Raw genomic sequence first — 23,428 nt, forward strand, 5'->3', positions numbered from 1 at the left:
TATGTGAGAATAAGAGCCGGTTAAAGAGCAAAATGGCCTTTATCAGTGAATCCCCTTTTCAGAGGGGCACATGTCTGCATGGATTCCATTGCTATGTGGACACAAGGGTGAAGTTCATTTGAAATTCCTTTAAAACTGATCATGGTTTGAGACTAGATGTGTTCATTAGCCAGCTCTAGGGTTATGTTCATATTAACAATCTGTTGTTCCTGGGCCATGTGTTTACGTCAAATCTGATCAGATTTACGTCACTTTGGCTACGATCACATTACAATCCTCATTAATCAATTCTGATATATTTTTTGGTCACATGCATTTCGCATGTTGATGAATCAATATATATCCAATCTAAGAGCAATCTCAGGTGTGTATTTTGGGTGTGGGCATGCAACATGAATGTGAACAGCACTGAATGTAAGGAGCCATGCAGGTGAGAGCTGAATGTAAAAGTACTTGTAATAGAAATATTGCAAAGAGGGCGGCACGGTGGCACAGCAGGTAGTGTCACACAGCTCCAGGGGCCTGGAGGTTGTGGGTTCGATTCCCGCTCCGGGTGACTGTCTGTGAGGAGTTGGTGTGTTCTCTCTGTGTCCGCGTGGGTTTCCTCCGGGTGACTGTCTGTGAGGAGTGTGGTGTGTTCTCCCTGTGTATGCGTGGGTTTTCTCACACTCCCACAGTCCAAAAACACACATTGGTAGGTGAATTGGTGACTCAAAAGTGTCCGAGTGTGTGTGTGTGTGTGTGTGTGTGTTGCCCTGTGAAGGACTGGCGCCCCCTCCAGGGTGTATTCCCGCCTTGCACCCAATGATTCCAGGTAGGCTCTGGACCCACTGCGACCCTGAACTGGATAAGGGTTACAGATAATTAATGAATGAATGTTGCAAAGAGCTCTGCTGTAGAACACACAGCTCCAGCTGGGGAATTAATAGTGAACCCAGTTGCTTTATTAAAGTGTACATACTCTCCTCCACAGAAAAAGTATCAAATAAAAACACTCTGCAGCAGCTACACAAGAGTCAAGTCCAATGCCAAGCATAGGCTAGAGGGGTATAACTCCCACAGCAACAGGCTGTGGAGCAGTGAAAATGCAATCTGCAGTAATGGAGCTCCATAGATTAATCCAGAGTCAGACCTGACCTCACTAAATCTCTGCCACCAAATCCTCACGCCGTGAAGTTTTCTCAGAAACGTAGACACTGGATTCAGCAAAAAGTGGACAACCTGCTGTTTATTTCCCTCAGTGTCAGGAGAAATGTTGGCCACGTTTAGTTGTTGATTGTGGACTGTGTTTATCCTGTTGAATGAGCAAAACGCAAAGACTTAATTTCCATCGTTCTGCACTCAAAATGAGCCCGAGGCACTTCCCACAAAAGCTGCTGACTGTCGGCAGTCTGAGGCACTGTGGGGGAATTGATTATTTGTGTGTGATTAAGCGTGGTGATTGGACTTTCCTCATGAATGGCTCATTACATTTAAAGCGAATAGCCTCTGGGGGTCAAGCTATTAATGACATTGGTTTGTGACGGTATTGTCACGAATGAGGATTAATTACAAATCTGATACATTCTGGCATCTAATTGGGGTCATTAAAACAATCTGCCTATGCTGTGTTTAAGGGCTTTTGGCACACACTCACACCCAGAGTCAGGCTAACATAGTATTAGGAGTCTTGCCCAAGGCCTTTAATGCATATAGTGCATATAGCATGGTGTGCCTAACAAAGTTGTCTCTCTCACAAACACACACAAATGGACAATGTAACTCAGCCATTCTATCTAACATTGTGTGTTTGGACTGTGGGAGGGAACACCTGGAGAAAGCCCACACAGACACAGAGAGAACACAGCACACTCCTCACAGTGACCCGAGGAGAGGATCCCACCAAGACCCTGCATCTGTGTGACAAACTACCTTCAGCTCCACTGTATAAACATTTGTTGTTGCTACTCCAAACTCAGCACTGCAGAAACTACACTATGTAACTTTTGGAGGAGGGTAGGGAGTTATAAATAGTGTTTTATGCTGCTGTGTGTTTAAAATCAAGCACCGGACAGGGCATATCATTCTTAGAAGCACAGTAACTCGTAAACACGTCCCTTGGCGCAATGCTGACCCCATGTGGCTGAATGGTGAAATGCAGGATAATGGACTAAGACACAATGCTACACGAGGAGAAAAAAGTGATGAATTAAGGGAAAAGACAAGCATTAAATATGTAATGTGTCACCCGGAGCGGGAATCGAACCCACAACCTCCAGGCCCCTGGAGCTGTGTGACTGCAAACCCTACCTGCTGTGCCACCGTGCCGCCCTAAAAACAATCATGAACATTTATTAGTCACTTTCTTTAAAGGGAAAAGTATGAAAAGAATCCACTTATAAAACAATTTATTGAGCTATCACAGAAAAAAAATAATGCAAGACACAGACAACAGCATTCACACGAATAAACATGTGCTTTTTTACTTATTACTTATTTACAAAATCAGCAAAAGAACGCGTCCATTTAACCCACGCTACACGCCAAGGCAAGCCAGCACACTCCGTAGTGTCAAAGAGCTGAGCACAGAGAACAGTGGGAGAACAGAGAGTGAGTGAGTGTGTGCAGGAGTGAACCTCCATATTTTTCATTCATTCAATTCATTCTTTTGGGATACAATCCATAAGCTTTAGAAACAAGGCAACGATGATGCATTAAAAAATAATAATAATAATAAATCACCAGAACGTTAGATGTAGTTAAAAATAGAAAAAAAAGGTTTAAAAAGGTACAAAAATAAAAAAAAGTGTGACAGTGAGTGAGAGAGAGACAGAGAGAGATGTAGAGAAAGAGAGAGAGAGAGAAGAACCACATGGCAGTTACTAAGATGGGGAACAGAATCCTGGCCTACATCCTGTTATTGTCTTTAATAATGTTTTCTCTGTTTATACACCATTAAAATGAATAGCATAATTATATTATAGAGCACAGCTAACTGCTGACTGACCGTTAGCTTTTCTAAACTGAAAAGACTGACCACTGCTATTCTCTTCATCCTGTTAAAAACACTTCTCTCTGCACAGCCCTGACATCAGCACGCCACGCTGCCTTTAAACCACAATACATTTGACATCTCCCATGACATCAACATTACGGCGTCTGTCAGTAACCTCCACTGCCTCATGACATCATTACGACATGCAGAGGGGTCTGAGTAAACTTTTAAAGAAACACTTAGCGTACCTTTAAGTGAAGGAGAAATTACATCAAGGTTTTTCATGCAGAAGGCACTTATATTTCTGCAGGGAAACATGATCCAGTTCTCCCTCTCTCTTTTTTTCCTTTCTTTCTCTCTTTCTTTCACTCTCTCGACCATGTAAACACTGTAAACTACTATAATCAAACAAAAAGATTGCGCATGCTAAAATGAGCGACTCCACACAGTCAGCAGCACAGGAATTTAAGCACTAGCTGCACTACAGAGACTGGAGATGACTATTTGGCAGGTATTTCTGACAATCTAAACTAGATCAGACAGAGTCCAGCAGGGGGAGGGAGGTTGGGCTGGACCCCTCTCCTCTGAACACTCCTGGACAATGGTGTAGTCCAGCTGGAGAGGGGTATGGACTGCTAAAAGTGGGATGAACCTGTGCATGTTAACCACAATTCAAATATATTTGCACTGAGCTTTGCTCCTGTGTTTGACTGTGTCCAGTGAAATCCATTCGTTTTTTTGGTTTTTGTTTTCCTCGTCTGCACTGATTTGACTCCCTGGAGCTGAGTCTGAGACTGGAGCTGGGTCTGAGCTGAGTTTGGGACTGGAGTTGAATTTGAGCTGAGTTTGGGACTGGAGCTGGGTCTGAGCTGGGTTTGGGACTGGAGATGGGTCTGGGACTGGAGCTGGGTTTGGGACTGGAGTTGAATTTGAGCTGAGTTTGGGACTGGAGCTGGGTCTGAGCTGGGTTTGGGACTGGAGCTGGAGCTGAGTTTGGGACTGGAGCTGGAGCTGAGTTTGGGACTGGAGCTAAGTCTGGGCTGGGTTTGGGACTGGAGTTGGAGCTGAGTTTGGGACTGGAGCTGGGTCTGAGCTGGGTTTGGGACTGGAGCTGGGTCTGAGCTGAGTTTGGGACTGGAGCTGGGTCTGAGCTGAGTTTGGAATTGGAGCTGAGTTTGGGACTGGAGCTGGAGCTGAGTTTGAGCTGAGTTTGGGACTGGAGCTGGGCCTGAGCAGGGTTTGGGACCAGAGCGGGGTCTGAGCCGGGTCTGGTACTGGAGCTGTGTGTGAGCTGACTTTGGGACTGGAGCTGGGTCTGAGACTGAAGCTGAGTTTGGGCCGAGTTTGGGAATGGAGCTGGGTCTGAGCTGCTTTTGGGACTGGAGCTGAGTTTCTGGGGTCTGAGTGTTAGGTGAAGGTCCATCTGGCTCTGGGCTGAGTTTGGGGCGGAGGACTGAAGGACTGGACAGGGGTCAGAGGCGACTCTCCTCTCAGCTCCTCCGTGATTTCGAGTGCTGAATAAGCCACTGCAGTGTGATATCTGAGGCACAAAGAGAAAGAGAAAAGGGAAAATTAGAAAGCATTGCATTAAAACAGCATAAAATCCTCAGTCAGTAAAACATTCCTGTAATCAAATCAGGAGACTCAAACTCCAGACACTGCAAACATTTCTACATTCCATTCAAAATCATCTAACACCTGCACTGCTCCAGTCAATATTCACATCTAACAGCAGAGCTCAGCGAAACCACACATTTTTACAGAACTAAGGCTTAAAACGCCCACATAAACACTTCCATGTAATCTATAATCACACTCTTTAAAGAGAACATATGAAACAATCACTTGTTCAGAGCATGTTGACATTAATGTGTGGATATGGAGCCCACCAACACACACACTGTGAAACAAGACCACCCAGTCAGTTTATTGCTTTCTGCTCAAGTCAAAAAACAAACTATTCCGATTCTGCTCAGCTTCTGACATCAAGAGCAGAGACATTAATAATTGACCCGCCCCCTTGAATGAGTCTGTCCAATCACAGCGCAGGACCCATGTCTACGTGAGAGCGAGGTTAAACACAGCAAAACAACAACAGAAAAACAAGAAAAAAAGAGAACCAAGCGAAAACAGATAAATCTTCTGCTCCTTGCTCCTCACTGCTGTGAACAGTGAGCAGCTCATTATCATTTAAAGGAGCAGGCCGTGAAAACAAGCCTTCTGAACAGGGTCGTTTAGAGAGGGGGAGAACGCTGCTGTGGGGACATTTCATTATGAACTGTGTTCCACTGTGGAGAACTGGGAGGATACTTTAAAACAACATGACAAAACACACTGGTTCATATTCCAGTGCTCTGTAAGTTTATCCCGATATCACATTATCATGAGGGGGTCATTAGCAGATGCAGACACATTAGTTTTAAACACATCAGGCTCTTCAGACCCCCTCCTGGCGCTTGTTCGTCTCTGAGCCTCTGCCTACTTCCCGGAGCTCTGCGGCTGTGGTGACTCAGCGTATTGATTTCCTCATCAGGAGATCACACGCTGATATGCACACACTCACATAACACAGCAAAAACCCAAAGCCAAACTGAGCTTGAGTCACCACTGACAGTGTGCTTTCACTAAAACCCACGCCACGGTAGAATCCCTACATCAGCACCATCCCCTCCACAGCACTGACTTCCAGGTTCCACTCTCGGATCTCAGATCTGGGATTTACGAATGATTACATGTACTGTGTTGGGAACATGCAACATTTATCAGTTCAGTTTCACGATCATTAGAGTCCAAAACTTTTAATCATTTCGTTTTTCCTTTGGTATGGTTTGAAAAAGAAATGCGATTTACAGTGATCCCTCGCAAAATTAGAGGAAAAGATATATTTATTTATGTATTTAACGAGTATTTGGACTTTTAAAACCCCCCCTGTTACTGTTAAAAACCCACCCTTTGCATCAAACAGTCATTCTATAATGTTTTTCAGCTGGAACTACATGTGATATCCTACTAGTTTCTTTAATAGAGTTATTCTTAAGCTGTGATTTAGCGTCAGTAAATTTCACTCTACAGGCCTAGTGTAATACATGTAAATAATAAAAAAGCCCCCTTGAAAAAACCCACGAAGTAGCGAATCCGCGAAAGATGAACCACGAAGTAGCGAGGGATTACTGTAGTTCCTTTTTTCCAATTGTTTTTATTTTTTTTTTTTTTTTACTTTCTCCTCCTCACACTCTGAGTTTCCTTATTTGTAACCGCTTATTCCAGTTCAGGGTCACGGCAGGTCCAGAGCTTAACTGGAATCAAAGCAGGAACACAACCTGAAGGGGGCACCAGTCCTTCACAGGGCAACACATACACACACATTCACTCACACTTACGGACACTTTTGAGTCGCCAATCCACTTACCCACACAGACACAGGGAGAACACACCACACTCCTCACAGACAGTCACCCAGAGGAAACCCACGCAGACACAGAGAGAACAAACCACACTCCACACAGACAGTCACCCGGAGGAAACCCACACAGACACAGGAGAACACACCACACTCCTCACAGACAGTCACCCAGAGGAAACCCACGCAGACACAGGGAGAACACACCAAACTCCTCACAGACAGTCACCCGGAGGAAACCCACACAGACACAGGGAGAACACACCACACTCCTCACAGACAGTCACCCAGAGGAAACCCACGCAGACACAGGGAGAACACACCAAACTCCTCACAGACAGTCACCCGGAGGAAACCCACACAGACACAGGGAGAACACACCACACTCCTCACAGACAGTCACCCGGAGGAAACCCACACAGACACAGGGAGAACACACCACACTCCTCACAGACAGTCACCTGGAGCGGGACTTGAACCCACAACCTCCAGGTCCCTGAAGCTGTGTAGATGTTTACTTGTTGTTCTAATTTCTCCATTTTTGCTTCTTATAATGAAAGCAGTGGACTGTACCATCAGAGTGGGGGGGGGGGGTGGCGACGTGCTGTACCTTTCTGCACATAAACCTCCTCCGACTCCACAGTGTATAACTCCTCTCTACTTGTCAAGACGTTACACACAGACAAAGTGTCCTGTTTGATAAAAACAAATGTGTAAAAGAATAACTGCACATTTCCTTCATGATACAGACTTTGCTTTCCTGTTTTTTTACCAGTCAGGTTTTGTTTTGTGATTTAATCTCAGTAAATAATGTGTAAGTAAATTTAAGGGTTCAGTTGTTTTGGAGAAATCACAGGATATATCATCAGTTGGAAGATGTTATTCGCTCTCTTGTTTTGTGGAGAGCTGGAGGTTTATGTGAAGAGAGGTACAGCATGTCTGTCTCTCCCCAGACAGAGCTAAGTGTTTGATGGTGCCATCCAACCACTTTCATTACAAAACACAGAAATGGAGAAATGACTAAATCAAATGCAGTGTCTTGTTTTTTTTTTTTTTTTGTCTGTTTTTCATTTTTTTCACATTGTGAGGAGCAGAAATGAGAACAAGAAGCAAAATCCATGTCCTTCTGCACTCACCTATATTATCCTTCTCTTTACATGAGACAGAGTAGCAGCAGATTTCTCGGTCCTGAATTGCAGCCAAGTTCCTGGAAGGAAACAAGCAGAGATTAGTGGTCATTAGTCTTCAGGGTGTGCAGCAGATGAGTCTTGTTCCAATTTATTGCATTGGAAGGTCTGGAAATGGCTTTCGATCAGCCGTCCAACACAGAGAGCGGAGCAGAAGCACAAATAAAGAAACTCTTGTGAGATGTGGGAGAAGACGACACACTGGAAAAGGGGCAATTCAAACTGGAGCATGTCACCACTGCCTTATTAGGGTCATCATATGATTATGATTTGAGTACAGGACATGCGCTATTTTGGCACCGAAACAGGACAGAGTGGGTTCTCTGAAGCCTTGTCACTGGCCTTTCACCACCACAGCCTTGGCCAAGGAGGTGGGGCTCGGAGCCAAACCACTAGTCGCACTGACTGGCCACAAGACTGTCCTCTACCAGTTCCAGTCCTGAGTATAGAATGGCACCAGTTCAGTAAGTAATAACTTGCATTGGTGCGCTGATGGATACAAAGTGCTGGAAATAGAGACTCAGAAAAGCTGGGTATATACATTGTGCTGATTTTGTGTCAAAATAAATGGACAGAATGCCAAAAAGCTTCTTGAATGTATGTCTTCATTTTGGTGCTCTCCTATTGGTCAGTTTGAGGTCAGATTTAGACATGCTGTAATTTAACTTCAAAAGATGAACATAAAGAGGAAGAAATGGAAGCTCACATTTTCTCAATCAGCTGTTTCTCATCCAGGGCGTGGGCGAGGTCTCTCTTGTTTCCCAAAACAAGAACCTGAAAACCATCAGAAGGTCACAAATGGCAGCTAAGAGCTCATGTTTTAACACCACAATAAACAACATCCCTAAAACCTTTGAGCATAAAAACAAACAGGGTTCAAGCTCCTCAAACATTAGACTACAGTCAGGTACAGAGCTTTATTTATAAATGAATATGTTCCTACAGGAATGCCTTGAAGCTGAGGTTTTTCTAACAAGTTGTGCAGCTCGTTTCTGGACGGTTCGATCTTGTCCCGGTCAGCAGCATCCACCATGTACCTGAGAGGACAATCAAAACACAAATAAACACACAGACACAATAACAGCACTAAATCAGACAAAAGAACAGAGTGAACACTGCGTTTCCCAGGAGCCAGACCGAGCCTCATTTTGATGATGTAATGAGGATTATTGGTTTTGTTGTATAAAGTGTACTATTAATACGTTCTGAAATTATTTATTTACTTGTAACACCTAGGGCTTCAGTGTCAATTCTCGAAAACGGTCTAAAGGCTTGGGTTGAAGTGGTGTAAATATACTTGTAGATACAGTGTTATAGATGTATTTGTGACTGAAAATTCAATTTAAAATAACAAAAAGTGATGATTATCAATAAATTTATCTAATAGTTCTCATGTTTCACTCAATATTTCCTGATGTGAACTGGACCCAGTTACCAGTGGTTGTCTTGTGTACTCACACGATAGCATTGACCCCTCTGCAGTATCTCTCCCACATGCTCCTGAAACGAGGCTGTCCTCCTATATCCCAGATCTAAACACACAAAAACAAGTCACTCACACTAGTGCTTCTTCAAGGTTTATTTTAAAATAAAAAAAGAAATCAGAGATTCTGTACTGCCCCAGAAACTTGACTGCCCCCATGTGGGGAACCCACTCTGTGGCACATATTCAGGGACTGCAATTAGATTTTTTGTCTGACGTGAGCTGCACTTTACTGAAACAATGTATATAATCAAAATAATGAATAACCACTATTTCAGAGGTATTTTTGGTACATTAAAGCAGCATTTGATCGTGTAAACAAGCCTCCTAACTACAGACTAGCACTTTTTGTCCAGTGTAGACTTAAAGAATATTCATGCAGTGGTTTTACTGGGCAATATTACACTAAATTAATGTCCATGCAGTTGTTGCAATGTGCTGTTAGCCCCTGTAGCATGAGCTGAGTCTGGTGAGCTTGCCTCCCCACTTCTGTTTGCATTCACAGACTGTCGTCTGTCTCTTCCGGACTTCTGGATGGATCAATGGCCAAAGCAGGGTCAGCAGAGGGTCGGCTGAATGTTAAACCCTCACAGCATTCACCGATATCTAGTTAGGTTTGCAGTTCTTACACCATATTTGGTTTGCACTCACTGGACAAACAGGTTGTTAAATACACAGTGTGTTTTGCTACTGCGCAATAAAAGCAGTGATTCCATTTCATTTAAAGTTATTGCTATTGTTGGTTAAATTGTTGTTAATTTTAAAAAATTGTTTAAAATCCCACCCAAAAAATGGGAATAAATAAATGTTTTTACAGGATCCTACATTTAGACACGAGATACTGGGGAGTCTACCTTTATTGTGACATTGCCTTTGGTGACCTTCCTCATGTTGAAGCCCACGGTGGGGATCATATCTTCACTGAACTGACCCGACTGCAACAGAACAGAATAAATCAGAGGAGAGGAAGGAACCATAACACACACACACACACACACACACACACACATCTACAGATGCTGACACATGTATATCATAACACTATTTTTCTGGAGTCACAACAGATGTCACAGGCAAAATCTAGTGCATAAGAAAAAGGAACAGCACAACGAGAGTGAGAAGAAGGAGGGAATACCAAAGAGGAAAAGAGAATGAGGGAATGGGGAAGGAGTGGAAGAGAGGGAAGTGAAAACAGTGAGCTGGGAAAAACACTAATTAAATCATTAATGGGTGCCGCTGGAACAGCTCGTGCTCCGTGGCAGTGAATTTAAAAAGACTTGCTCCAGTGAATGCACATTTTCTCCCTGTTCTCTTTTTCGGTTCTGAATACAATGATCACATTGAGTTCTATAGTAAGTCCCTCAACACAGAGCTTACATTACTCCACCCTCAGCTGAATCCAGAAGAATCATAATCCAATAAGCTGCAATTACAGGAGGACAAACATCAGGATGTAGGTCACATTCCTTCCCTTACGTTACTGCCCAGAAAAATCAGTCTCTCATCCACTAACACAACTCCGAAAGGAGACATCTGCTCCATCTTCTCAACAGTGGAACATAGTTCTGTTTCTTAATGAACAGTCTGTGTAAACAGCTCTGTCCAAAACTCCCACTTTCAGCGCCTGTTCCTTTAAATGATAACGAGCCGCTCACTGTTCACTCCAGAGCCGAGTGCACAGCAGTGAGGAGCCAGGACCCGCTCAGTTTTCTTTCTTCTACGTTCTTACTCAGTGCTCTACTTTCTCCACACTTGCTGTGTCTGTTTTGCTGCATTTAACCTCGTCTTTGCGCTCTCACATAAATGTTGGTCCAGTGCTGTGATTGGACGAACTCAGACGAGGGGGCGGGGCTATTATAAAGTCTCTGTACGTGACATCAGAAGCAGAGCAGAATCAGAACAGCTTGTTTAATCCTGTGATTTCTGACATAGGCAGCACACAGAAAACTGACTTGGTGGTCTTGTTTCACAGTGTGTGGGTTGGTGGGCTCCAGATCCACATGTGAACAACACATTTAAAAGGAGAAAAACAACTGCCTTGGGCACTCATGACCCCGCCGCAAGTCACCGGTCGTCCTTTCTTAGAACACTTTTGGCAGGTAATAAACATTAAACAAAAACCCTACAAGGACTGAGATTTGGAGACACTCTGACCAAAGACTGACCATCAAAATGGGGCCCTGAGATTCTTAAGCTGACCATTTCTCTTGCTTATTCACTGCCTGATATATCCCTCACACCTTCTCAGGGAGGCTGAAAGGTGCATGGTGTCGTAGAATGTATGTAATTTGGCCAGCTTCTGTTTTTGTAAGAGCTAAAGCAGAAAGTTAGTAACAATCAGCTGCAGCACAAAATGAGCTGTACTTTAGGACAGTAACAAGCTCATTGGCTCGTTTTAAACAACAGTCAGTTCTCACGGCCCAATCTGATTGGTTGAGGAGTGTCCAGTGGTACTGATCTGGTGTATGAAATTATCCAATGAGCTGAATCAGTTTCAGAGTAGAAGAAAAAGCCAAGGGTTCTGAGTGGTTACAGAAAACCACCATCAAAACTCAATTTTTCAAACACCAAATGAGTGAAAACTCGGCGTTGCAGATCTGCACTGGAAGATTTATGCGTGTCTCTGGCTGTCGGAGCTGAACCTCCTGACACTGTCACGCTGCTATTAGCTCATCACTGAAGCAGGAAATGATGCAGTAAATCTGGAACAGGAGTGAGGATGAGTTGGGTTTTCTCAGATAGAGACAGCAGCCAACCACACACAGTAATACACTCCACATCTGCTGCATTTGTTCACTGAGATGTGCTCTTTCTACTCAATATTTCATTATTATTATTACAGTATGAAGCTCTGGTTCTTAAAGAAATGTCTGTGACCTGCTTTGTTTAAAAGCCACAAAGCCCACAGCGGTGTTCTCCCCCTGTCTAAACAGCCCTGTTCAGAACACCTGCTTTCAGCAACTGTTCCTTCAAATGATAATGAACCGTTCACTGTTCAGTCCTGACCCGAGCGCACAGCGGTGGCGATTGAGGACCAGAAGCTGTTTTTTTAGCTTTTTTGGCTCATTTTTCTTCCTTCTCCATTCTTACTCAGTGCTCCAGTTTCTCCAAACTTGTTGTGTCTGTTTTGCTGCAAATAACCTCGTCTTTGTTCTCTCACATAAACGCAGGTCCTGCGCTGTGATTGGACAGACTCTGACAAGGGGAGGGGGCAATTCTAAAGTCTCTGCACCTGATGTCAAAAGTGAAGCAGTGTTTTCTTCTTCTTTTAGAGATACAAGCCTGCAGCCCACAGAGCGCTTCTGTAGCCATGATTGACAGTTCAAACGTGTAGTGTTGCCAGTCTCCCGACCAAGACACAGCACAAATTTATAGCTGACATAGTGAACATCATGAAAGACAAAAAATATTGTGTAGTCTGATCCATAACTGGAAGTGCCACAATGGAGTTATCCCTTTAATATTTTAATACATCAGCCCCTGGATATCTGTCCCCAAACAGAGCTCAGTTTCAGTGCTGATCTTACACTCCCTACATGGCTAATCACATCCCTCAGAGTCCAAGGGTCACATGCCTTACTTTCATTTTATTTCAATCACTTTTACTTTGGCAGAGGAGGCCAGGGAGTACTCTCAAGAAAGACCATCACCTACTGAACTCTACAGTATCTGCAATAAAGGTTTCTCTGCAGCTTTACATCCTTTCAGACCCTGAGCGTGGAGCTGTACTTGTTGATGTGTTCTGATCTGAGAGTGAAGGTTGATTTTTGTCCTCTCACATACAGAACATTCATTCATGTTCTGTGCTCATAGTGGGTGTTGGTCCAGAACCAACCCAGAATCAAAGGGCACATGGAAGGAACGAACACTGGACAGAGCACCAGTCCATCACAAACTCACCCAGTCACACACACACACACACACACACACACATATATATATATATATATATGTGGACAGTGTCACACACTGTGTGTTTGGACTGTGGAAGGAAAGTGCACCACATGGAGGAAACCCACACTGACACAGAGAGAACACAGCATACTCCTCACTGACAGTGAACCGAGGAAAGGGTCCCACCCAGGACCCCGAGACCAAACAACAGAACTACCTGCAGTGCCACCTCCAAATGATCAGTACATGTGATTACAACAAAGACCCTCAACAGAGGGAACACATTAAAAAGGCTCATGGCGGGGGAGGGGTAATAAAACTGTGTAATGTAAAAATATGAAACATTTCCAAGCGTCTTAAAGGAAGCCGAATGCTTCTTATTGGAATTTCCCGGTCCACCTTAAATGATGCACACAGCGGCGTCATAATCTTAACCGCTGTACCATTTAAGGTGGAATGGTTGATTCCAATAACAAGTCAACTTTAGCTTCATTCTAAGGCGCCAGACAGAAGTATTAACTGTACAATTTAAGGTGGAATGGAAAAGGCGAATCAGAATCAGGAGTTCTCACCGCTATCACGTTGACAAAAGTGGTCTTTCCAGAGTACTGCAGGCCCACCAGAGTCAGCTCCATCTCCTCCTTCCAAAAGAGAGACCTGAACCAGTCCAGCAGCCGATTAATCAGCGCCAACATCTTTAATAATGAGTAATAATACTATTAACACAATAAACACCGCCAAGACTCAGTGTCTCTCTCCGAGGACGCCACTCAGATCACGTGATTATGATGTGGACACAGGAGAGGAATGTGACTGCAAGGGGCGTGGTATAAATTCAACATAAAAGTCCTATCAGTAACCGCAACCTTGGCGTTTTAACAAAATACAGTATATTTTATATACATTTCTTTATTCTGAAATCATCTTATAACCTTCTGTGATCCGAAGACAGAACGAAAGTATAAAACAGAAAAAAATAATACAAAGAATGAAACAGCGGGGAAATAGAGAAAAACAAAATTATATTTTAAAGCAAGATTCGATTTTCTTTGCCTTGACTAGATTATGTGTACATTATGCAAACCACATAAAAATATCTGTGCAATTATGTTTTCCCTGCAATCAGTCCTACAGGAAAAAAAATGTGTTGCACACTTTCTCCAGCAGAGGGCAGTAGATGATAAGACAATAAAGGCAAATAGCACAGCTCTAGAGAGCCCAAGCCTTCATGGTGTTTGGTCCAGACGCGTGCATCTGTGTGACCTGAGGCTCCACGTGCGCATGGTTGCACTTTGTTTTTAAATGAGTTCATTGGGAAATCTACAGCAGCTCAGTTCAGGTTACACACCTACACTAGACCTCACTGAAGGCTTTTGTGAGAGCGAATAGGGGGCACCCCTTTAATAAGATAAAAGAAAAAGGGGACACCCTACAACAGAGATCTTCAAACTGTAGGGTGCCATGGAATTGCAGGGGGTGAGAGGAGAAGTAAAAATGCATATATGTGTGTATATAACCGGTTACATATATACATATATATAAACAGAGGGAGAGAGAGAGAGAGAGAGAGTGTGTTTGTGTCAGAGTGTCTGTGAGAGAGACAGTGTTGCATATCAGCCTAAAAATGTTTTGGCTGCCTGAAGCTGGGTCTGTATCTGTAAACATGGGTGTTCATTGTGATTTCTTGCTCGTTCTTTTTACTTCGGCCTTCACCCCACCGTAGGGTGGTGAACAAGAGGACACGTCTTGGGGTGTGCTTTTAGGTCCTTTACACCTTTATTTCCTACACAAAACATGGAAATTTCATTTTTAATTCATCCGAGAACTTACATTTACGTTTCGGTATAGCTGCTCGAGCTGAGGGTGGGTACATGAGCTTTGTCTGACGTAAACAAGGACTACTGAAGTGCAGACTGACCAATTAAATGTTTACAGAGAAGGTTATCGACCAATAATGGTAGCTCTACAGTCAGACCGTCCAATCAGAAGATTTTATGCTACTTCACCACACCCCCTTCTCACTCAAGCGAACCAATCGGAGTAGGGGAGGGCGGGACTAGTTTGTAAACGAAACGCTTCTCCAAGTTCTATGTACCCAGTAAACAAGGAACGTCCCTGACGTTCAAAATAGGTCTAAAAGTAGTCTTTCCGTCAAGGACATATTTTAAACGTCAATGGACGTCCAAAATCCATCTTAATAAGTTAGTTAAGTGGTGACCAATCGATAACGCGTTTTATACAGGTAATTTATTTCAGGACCAATTAATAACGTCAATGGACGTCCAAAATACGTCTAATAGTCGTCTTTTCAATGTCTGTGTTTGGACGTCTTTGCAAATTTCATTTTCAACCTTAAGAGAACGTTGATTAGACGGGAGACATTACATTATTTTAACGTTGAATCAACGGCTAATTGTTTACTGGGTAAGCTCTAGATAAACAAAATCCCGGACGTTTGTGAAATTCAGGCCGGACATTTTTTTAAGTCTAAAAAAAGAGGATATGTCCGGGTAAAAGAGGACGTCTGATCACCCTACCCCACCGTTGAAAATCTTCAAAGGCCATATACTGAACTTTAAAGAGAGAGCAACTAGCGAGATAACAACCTAAAGGACTGAAATTGAATTTAGACTACATATGGACCGGATTGGTAGTGAAATATTGTTCCTCTGTTCTAAATAGAGGAGAATAGATGTGCTGCTTTTATTATTTGTATAAATAAAAGTTCTGGGCAAATGGGAAACCTGTTATTTATATATATATATATATATATATATATATATATATATATATATATATATATACCCTGTAGTAGTCTGCATATTGACACACGGTTTAGTTGGGGGAAGGGCTCCAAGTTCTCCAAAAAGTGTCAAGGGGGGCTCGGGAGGAAAAAGTTTGAATACCTCTGCGGTAGAGGCTCTGCCCTAACCTTGTGGTCCATGTGGGTACGCGCTCGTGTGCAGCGGGAGTACAGGGAGAAGGTTAATGAAGGCCTCACGAGGGCCTTACTGTGTATTATACCAAATGGCCACCGGGTGGAACTCACTTCATATCCTATTATAAATATAGGCCTCTCAGCATACCAGTTATTTTACTGTGATTAAAATAAAAATCATAATCATCTCGAGAATTTCATTCATGTTTAAATCCCAAAAGTAATGGGATAGATCCCTAAAGAGATTGCAGTTCCACTGCTTCCAATGCTGGGGAGCCTTGTACCACTCTTCCCTACACAAAGCATTGAGCATAATGAGCCTAAACTCGTGAGGATCTGTTCCAGAGTCTTTTTAGGTCCATATCTTCATACAGATACTTTTAAACCGACCAATTCAGTGATTGTAATGGTCTCTACAAATTTTTGAAGGGCATATGTCAATTATAGTGATATGATATACACACATATCTGTTCAAGGTGAGCCACTTATCCTATAGGAAGCTTTAATTGAAAGCAGTCTGTGGACTGTGTCCTGTTCTCCTACATGTTATTAAGTTGACTGACAGGTTTAACACATAGGTCTATCACGTGTTCGTCATGAGGCTGAGAAAAGGCCAGTGCTCACTCACCATGGCATTTTTATGAGTTTCTGTGTGCCAGTTTTTATGAGTTATCACTCACCGAGCACTTGTTGCTCGTTTTAGAGCTTAAAGAAAGATATATATATATACCATCCCACATTTTCATTTACACACTTGAGAACTTGAGACGACGGCTTCCCACATGAGGGCCACATAAACACACGATCAGGGCCACATGTCACAAGAAATTACTTTTGGACCCCTTTTTTTCTCGTGTCCGGTTTGTCACGGTCAGCACTGCCCTGTCGTGGCCAGAAGTGGGCCAGGTCTCATTTGTGATATGTGGTCAAATCAGAATTATTAAAACGGGACCACTTCTGTTTACAGTGCATTTGGCCAGCAGTTAACTACATAGGACATCATGCACGTATGGCCTTAACACAAGACATAATGTTCATAAAGGCAAATAAAACATGAGAAAATGAAGTAAGTACAACTCTATATTTTTCTTACTCTGTTTTAATGAACACTTTAAAAATACTTCAGTGTCTTTTTTTTTTTCTTTTTTTTTCATTTCAAAAATTCATTTTTATGTTTTAGGGCATATGGCAAATCTTCAACCACTGCTTAACATATGTTTCCCTTATTAATTTTAATAGTGCTGGGACTGTGACGTTTTATTTTCCCAAAGTTTGCTAATGTTCCAGTGCAGTACACTAAATATTTGTATAAAATTAGCAGGCTATTGTTTTGGCGCCAGCCAGCTAGTAATGTATTTTCACCTCGACCAATCCAAAGACGTCAAATAAAATAACAGCCTATCAGCAACGTCCAATTGCTTCGTCAGCCAATCAGCAGCGACGAGGCGGTCACGAAGCGACAGCGTGTCCTTGCACGTGACACAAGAAAGCTGTGACGTTGAGCTGTTTACTGTAAGAGCTGAACCCGGATCAGCAGTAAGAACTCACTGGGTGGGCCATTGGTTACTTTTGTGATCATTTTAGGTAAAGGTTATGTTTTGGATTTTATACATTTTCTAACACTTTAATACGTCTCCAATAAACAGCATATCATTTTATATATAGTATAAGTGTTATTACAAATGTATCAAATCATATTCAATGTTAAAATCATTATGTTTAACAGTAATGCACATCAACATCACAGTAAAAAAGTACAATGATGCAAGATGTAAAACAGCAGTAATAAGATGGATTTATATTAATGTACATCCAGGACAGGATAGAGGTGTAATGTGTGCTATAATAAATATATTAGCTAAATTATGAATGATACAAGTATAATTATGTTGTAATACATGTAACAAGTGGTATATCAGACCTGTAACACATGTGGAATGTAAGGCAAGTAATGGCCTTATGAATGTCATGTCTTAAATAGTGTAATGCAGTCATTTACCTCAGAGATCTCTAGGGCAGGTAGTGGCCCTAAGGAAACAATCTCACTGAATATTATTATTGCTGTTATTACTATGCTTTGCTAAGTTTGTTCCTATAGAGTAGCACTTGATCAAGGACTTGTGTATCTGCTTCAGACCAGTTTAATGTAACCATGCAGTTAAACCCGACACCAGCATATGCCACCAGTAATAAATAAAAGTCCTGTGTAGTTGTGAGTGTGGCAGGAATATGTGCGACCTGACTGATATCGTATTCCATATCCACATGATTTACACACACAGCATTACAAGGGCAGGTTATATAAGTCATTACATAAGGACACACAGCATCGAGAAACATGGCTTCAAAAACAGGCCACACCAGCGCTTCCACAGGAAAAAAAAAACTTTATTAATACTTTTTTATGTATGTCAACAATAATCTTGACAAAATATATACATCAAGCAACCTTCTGTTAGGTCCCAAAATAAAAATCCCAAGTACCTCTTCCTATACAAAACTAGTATATTGTTTAAACATTGTACATTCACTTTCCTTGCTTCTCCATAGAATCCAGACTTAAAAATTTTAGATATCTGTCATTTTTACTGCTTTAAACAAGTAAAGGCAACAGCATGAACAAAAAAAGATCTGTCTTAACTTGACCAGAAATGAACACAGAGCATGATGCAGGTCCAACTTCAGCCAGTGCTATGTACACAATCTCTCTCTTTCTCTCAGCAAGAACCACTCTGGAACTCCCCTCCATTTCCATTCCCACCCCCCACCCCCTGCAACTTGTGGGTCATGTATCAAAAATATAGATGTACAAGTAGTATAAACAAATGAATTACACAACGTAGTTACCTCACAAGTACCCCATCTACTTGCACAAATAATGAATTACACTCAGAATCTTTCACGCTCTTTTGCTCCTGAAAAATCAAAATGAAAACAAAGAACTAAAAGGAAAACAAAAGCAGTTGTGATTACATTACTCCTGTATTTACACGAGCGACCGATTTCAGAGCTGACGATGTCACCTCCATGAGCATCCGAGGGACTGAGTTGGTGGGGTAACTGGTGACTCAGAGATGGGGAGAGATGGGGTGTGTTTGTTGCTGTTTTTCGTGATAGCTCTGGTCAACTAAAGCAGACCAATATTTGGTAGCATTCTAGGCTAAGAGGACAAGTCTTTCTTTAAAGCAGCCACAGAGCCCGGACAGTGAGAAAAGCCTCACTTGGTTTTCTCTGCAGCACAGATAGAACATCCAAGAAACAAAAAAGCAGCAGCAGCAGCATCTACAGGGGTTTCTCTAGTTACCTTTTTATATAGTTTACATTCAAAACAGAAAGATGTGTGCAAAGGTCAGAGTCCTTGTCACTTTTTGTGGGGAGAGGGGAGCGGTCTGCACGTCACATTCTGGATACTGTTCATTTAAATTTAAATTCAAACATTCAGCTTAAGTGCAGGGAGCAGAACGTCCATTCGGCGCAGTCCTCCTTCTAACTGGATGATTCTGTGTCCGTCATCGTTCGCCTTCTTCACAGTGAATCGAGACGCTGCGCTCTGGGCCTCCTCTTGTCTCCTGTTGCTCGCTGTGCCTCCGTCTCCACGTGGACTCGCGTGTGCTGCGGAGGGAGGGAGTGGGCCACTGAGCTGTTGCACGTCTGTGTGTGTGTGTGTGTGTGTGTGTATCTGCCTAGCGTTCTGTAGGAGATAGGGGGCATGTTTTGGGGGGTAGAGGCGATGGCGATAAAGACCACTCTTCATCTTTCCCCCATCGGCGTATCCTCCATCAGCGTTCCGCTCTCAACACCCAGGACATTCAGAGGGCGGGGCTGTGGGCAGTTTTTGAAGGTTGTGAGGGGATAGGGGTGCACCGTATATACATTTCTCAGTCTTTGGTTTCCAGGTTTAAAGGTGGCACCTGTTTCAGGGCCTGAAGAAGAGCAGGAGAGTCCATAGGGGTTGGAGGGGCAGCCGGGGAGGCTACTCTCGGGGACATGACCAGTGACGAGGGTAGTTTTTCAGGTGACAACCCCGCTGTGGAGCCCCCAATGCCTGGGTAAATTACTGGCATGCCCCCTGGATACCAGCACTTCTCTAGCATAGGCAGGTATGCGGCGGCGGCTGCAGCAGTTGGGGGGATGAGGTAGAAGGGCATGCAGAGGGGCGGCTGGTGTGGTGAAAAGCTCATGTACCCACCATGCGAGTCGTGACTTGACAGAGACTCGTCTTCCGATGACTCTGATCGGGCCCGTTTGGCCTGGGGCTCGTCTCTCTCCTCTTTGATGCTGCCGTGTTTGGGCTCTGCACGCTCTTTGCTGTAATAGATGCCACGCTGGCCTTTGGAGTCGCGCTTGTCCAGCTCGCCACCATAGCCGCTGTCTGTGTCCGTGTCACTGCCACTCTGCTCGCTGCCCTGAGGGTGGTACGTTCTCTGAATGACGGGGACGCAGTTTTTGGCATGGCCTCCTTCCGGCGTGCGAGGCTGAGTGATAGCTGTCTTCTCTCTCACCTCTTGACCCTTGCGGCTAGGCGGAGGCGAGTCCAGACGAGGGCTGCCTGGGCGCTGCAGCAGTTCTGCTGCCACTTTGTGCAGGTGGTTGACCATGTGCGTCGGCGTCAGGTCCCTGGTGTTCTCCAGACTTGCCAAATATTGCAGCACCTCCTTGGCGCAAAGATGGAAACCAGAGCGGAACATCTCCTCGCTGGTCTCTGAGTTTCCATTGGTCTGATCACCTGCAGCACAAAAGGTAGAAGGTGTATGAGAGCACTGTCTATGCCTTTTGATGAGGTTGTCTGTTTTGTAAGCTACACATGCTAAACAGCTTAATAATATAAGGACTGTGTACTGTTTCTTAATTCTGTTTATAATTGTGATGTAGAGTAAAATTAACAAGCCCCAACTACGGGAATGAGGTTAAAATTCTGTACACAGGAAAACAGTGAAATATAGAAATAAAAAAGTAAAAAACTTGAAATCCAATGAAATACTGTACAGTTACATTCCCTAACTAAGGGCCCTGAGGACAAACCCTTGAAAGTACAACCTCAGTGACAGTTCAGGAGCTTGTTTTTTTTTCCCTGAGCGTAGAGTTCGGCTTGTTGCATAACATCCCTACGGCAAAACAATACGGTGCTGATCGTGCACAACAGACTGCGACAGAAGTTATGGGAAGGGATCACGTTACTCAAAAGCATGATGTCGCTTTTGCTTTGCTATTTCTTTAAATAAACTCTAAAATAGAGGATAGGGGCTACATCAGCTAATATAGAGAGATTGTTCCAACGTCCGTCAGACTCGACTTACCAATCTGAATTCCATTCTGCAGAGAAATGATCTGCTGCTGCTGCTGTTCCAGGAGGCTGTTGAGTGCCTTCACATGCTTTAACGTGAGCTCCAGCACCACGGCCTTCTCCAAATGGCCCAGTGTCTAAAAGAGGAAGCACTCTGATAAGCATGTTGATCTTCCTTATGTAACACTCAGCTGCTGCCTCGCAGAGGACAAACCCTCTGTGGTGCGAGCAGCGGAGACAGGAGAAAATACAAATCTAAAGCATCTGAAAATCAGAAAGCCTACTCAATAACTCAGGATTTAAATATATTTCAGTGGAAACCATTTGATTTCTAAATAGTTAATTTTGCACATCTTTAACTTCATTCATTACTCAATGAGTGTTCAAATTGTCCACAGCACTCTATAATTGAATGGTCAAATTAGGTCTGCACATTTAATGGAAAAGCGTGGATTTTCAAGAAACCAAAAAGCTCACAGCTTTAAAAATAAGATATTAAAAAGAGAAGAAGTAAACAAGAGCCATCCACGAGGTGGCGCTTGAAAGCTTCTGCGCTCACTCCCCCAATGACTTACAGTCAATTTAAGGTGCTCAGGCAGCAAATCCTTCAGCTGGGCGATGCACTCGTTTATTCTGTCACGTCTCTTCTTCTCAATTAAACGGTGTGGCAGCTTATACGTGTCCTGTGAATGTGACATGAGGAAAACTACGTTAGAAAGCTCTAGTTAACTTTCCCGCTGAGGCCATTTCTTTGAGTTGACAAACTTTTAGAGACCCGCTTACATGAATGACATGCATGAACACACTTTATACAAGCAGGCATTAAGTGTACAGTAATGATGTTCAAGTCTTAAGTCACTGATACTATTGTGTTTATTTATTCCATCTTATAATTTGCATATGATATATATTAAAGGAAATAAATAATGCAGTTTAATTACCTTGCTGTCCTCTCCTCGCTTCATTCCTCTCCGGGGTTTGTACACGTACATGGGGTAATCCAAACTGTAATTTGTGGAGAATTGAAAAAAATATATTAAAATGGCACACTTAAAATGGGTCACTGAAGGTCAATTAGGCAAGTTAAAATGCTTAGAAGAGGCTGATAAATCGTCCTTACCCCGCTATATCGCCGATATCCAGTGAAGGGTGTTTGGTCATACACGGAGGAGGCTGAGCGCTTGTAATCCTCTCCATTTCTGCAGAAGTTTCGACGATTTCTTATTTTATTTTCAAGAATAATCGACGCGTACACACGCCGGACACCTTTAACACTTCATACAGGTCAAAGCTGGTAATAATTCCTTCCAAAAATTGAGATAGTTCAGAGAAATCCCGCAGAGAAAAACTGTATGAAAGTGAAGAATAGCGCAAACGTAGCGTCGCTTGTTTAAATTTAAAATGTAACGGTCAATGCAAAGCCGAGCTCGCGAGCGTCAACGTCCTCTCTCCTCAACTCGAGCAGTATTGAATGTAGAGACTCCGCTCCTGGTTAAATGTGTGTGAGCGAGAGAGAGTGTGTGTGTGTGTGTATATGTGTGTGGGAGGGTGGTTTGACTGGACTACGTGTTAAATAAAACCCTGTGACTAGAGACACGTCTCTCTCTCTCTCTCTCTCTCTCTCTCTCTCAACTGACCTACCTCCGTCACATGAGTCTCACGTGTTGGAAAGCGCTTCTCTTCTCCGCCCGTTTTCCGTCTCTCCTTTTTCTATTCCCACCTCTTTTCGTACAACTCCCGTCTCCCTCTTCTCTAAATTGTCTAATTTCAACCCGTGTCCCGCGTCACCATTGGCTGACACAACGAAGCTTAACCAATCAGGACATACAAGCCCGACAAGCTCTGAGCCAATCAGTGAGTGCTGGAGGTGGGATAGTTCCGAAAAAAAGAAAAAAAAACAAAAAGGTTCCAGAAGCTCTCCGCCCTCGCGTGTCCCACCACGCGCTCGCGTTCTCAGAGCAACAACACGGAGGACGGGGCTATTTTATTACTTCAGTTTAATCATATTATTTACTTGTTTTTTTCCCTAGACTTAACATGTAAACAAAGTCACTGTGGGTTGCTAAAAATATTGTCATTACGTGGCATTAAATAAACAAGTAAACACCCATGTAATGCACTATTCATTAATGCAATAAATAGAATAAATAGATGACAGCAAATGAGATTCAAAATTGTTTAGGAAGTTTGTATAGATTTTCTGACAAGTTATATGTTAAAAAAAACACCTGCACACAAAAGTAAATATATGCATCAATGCAGGACAT

The 23,428-nt window shown here is 43.1% G+C and overlaps 2 protein-coding genes across 3 annotated transcripts; both read right to left on the reverse strand.

Annotated features, from left to right (window-relative positions):
- Window positions 1–2,377: 2,377 nt before the first annotated feature.
- Window positions 2,378–13,720, reverse strand: arl8bb (ADP-ribosylation factor-like 8Bb). Its single transcript, XM_066672885.1, has 7 exons — window positions 13,511–13,720; window positions 9,899–9,979; window positions 9,020–9,093; window positions 8,505–8,598; window positions 8,268–8,335; window positions 7,511–7,581; window positions 2,378–4,514 (listed from the first exon to the last, which is right to left on the reverse strand). Exons 1-7 carry the CDS (start codon window positions 13,631–13,633, stop codon window positions 4,465–4,467), a joined length of 561 nt encoding a protein of 186 aa, XP_066528982.1. The 5' UTR covers window positions 13,634–13,720; the 3' UTR covers window positions 2,378–4,464.
- A 4,516-nt stretch (window positions 13,721–18,236) lies between these two features.
- bhlhe40 (basic helix-loop-helix family, member e40) lies at window positions 18,237–22,878 on the reverse strand. 2 transcript variants are annotated; one of them, XM_066673227.1, is made up of 5 exons: window positions 22,803–22,878; window positions 22,103–22,166; window positions 21,737–21,844; window positions 21,175–21,298; window positions 18,237–20,603 (listed from the first exon to the last, which is right to left on the reverse strand). In XM_066673227.1, the coding sequence occupies exons 2-5, from the start codon at window positions 22,151–22,153 to the stop codon at window positions 19,756–19,758; spliced, it is 1,131 nt and encodes a 376-aa protein (XP_066529324.1). In that variant the 5' UTR covers window positions 22,154–22,166; window positions 22,803–22,878; the 3' UTR covers window positions 18,237–19,755. The 2 variants fall into 2 exon arrangements, with proteins under 2 accessions (XP_066529324.1, XP_066529323.1); XM_066673226.1 differs by lacking the exon at window positions 22,803–22,878 and adding an exon at window positions 22,282–22,760.
- Window positions 22,879–23,428: the final 550 nt, after the last annotated feature.

This window comes from Hoplias malabaricus, chromosome 5 (assembly GCF_029633855.1).
Source record: "Hoplias malabaricus isolate fHopMal1 chromosome 5, fHopMal1.hap1, whole genome shotgun sequence".
NCBI lineage: Eukaryota > Metazoa > Chordata > Actinopteri > Characiformes > Erythrinidae > Hoplias > Hoplias malabaricus.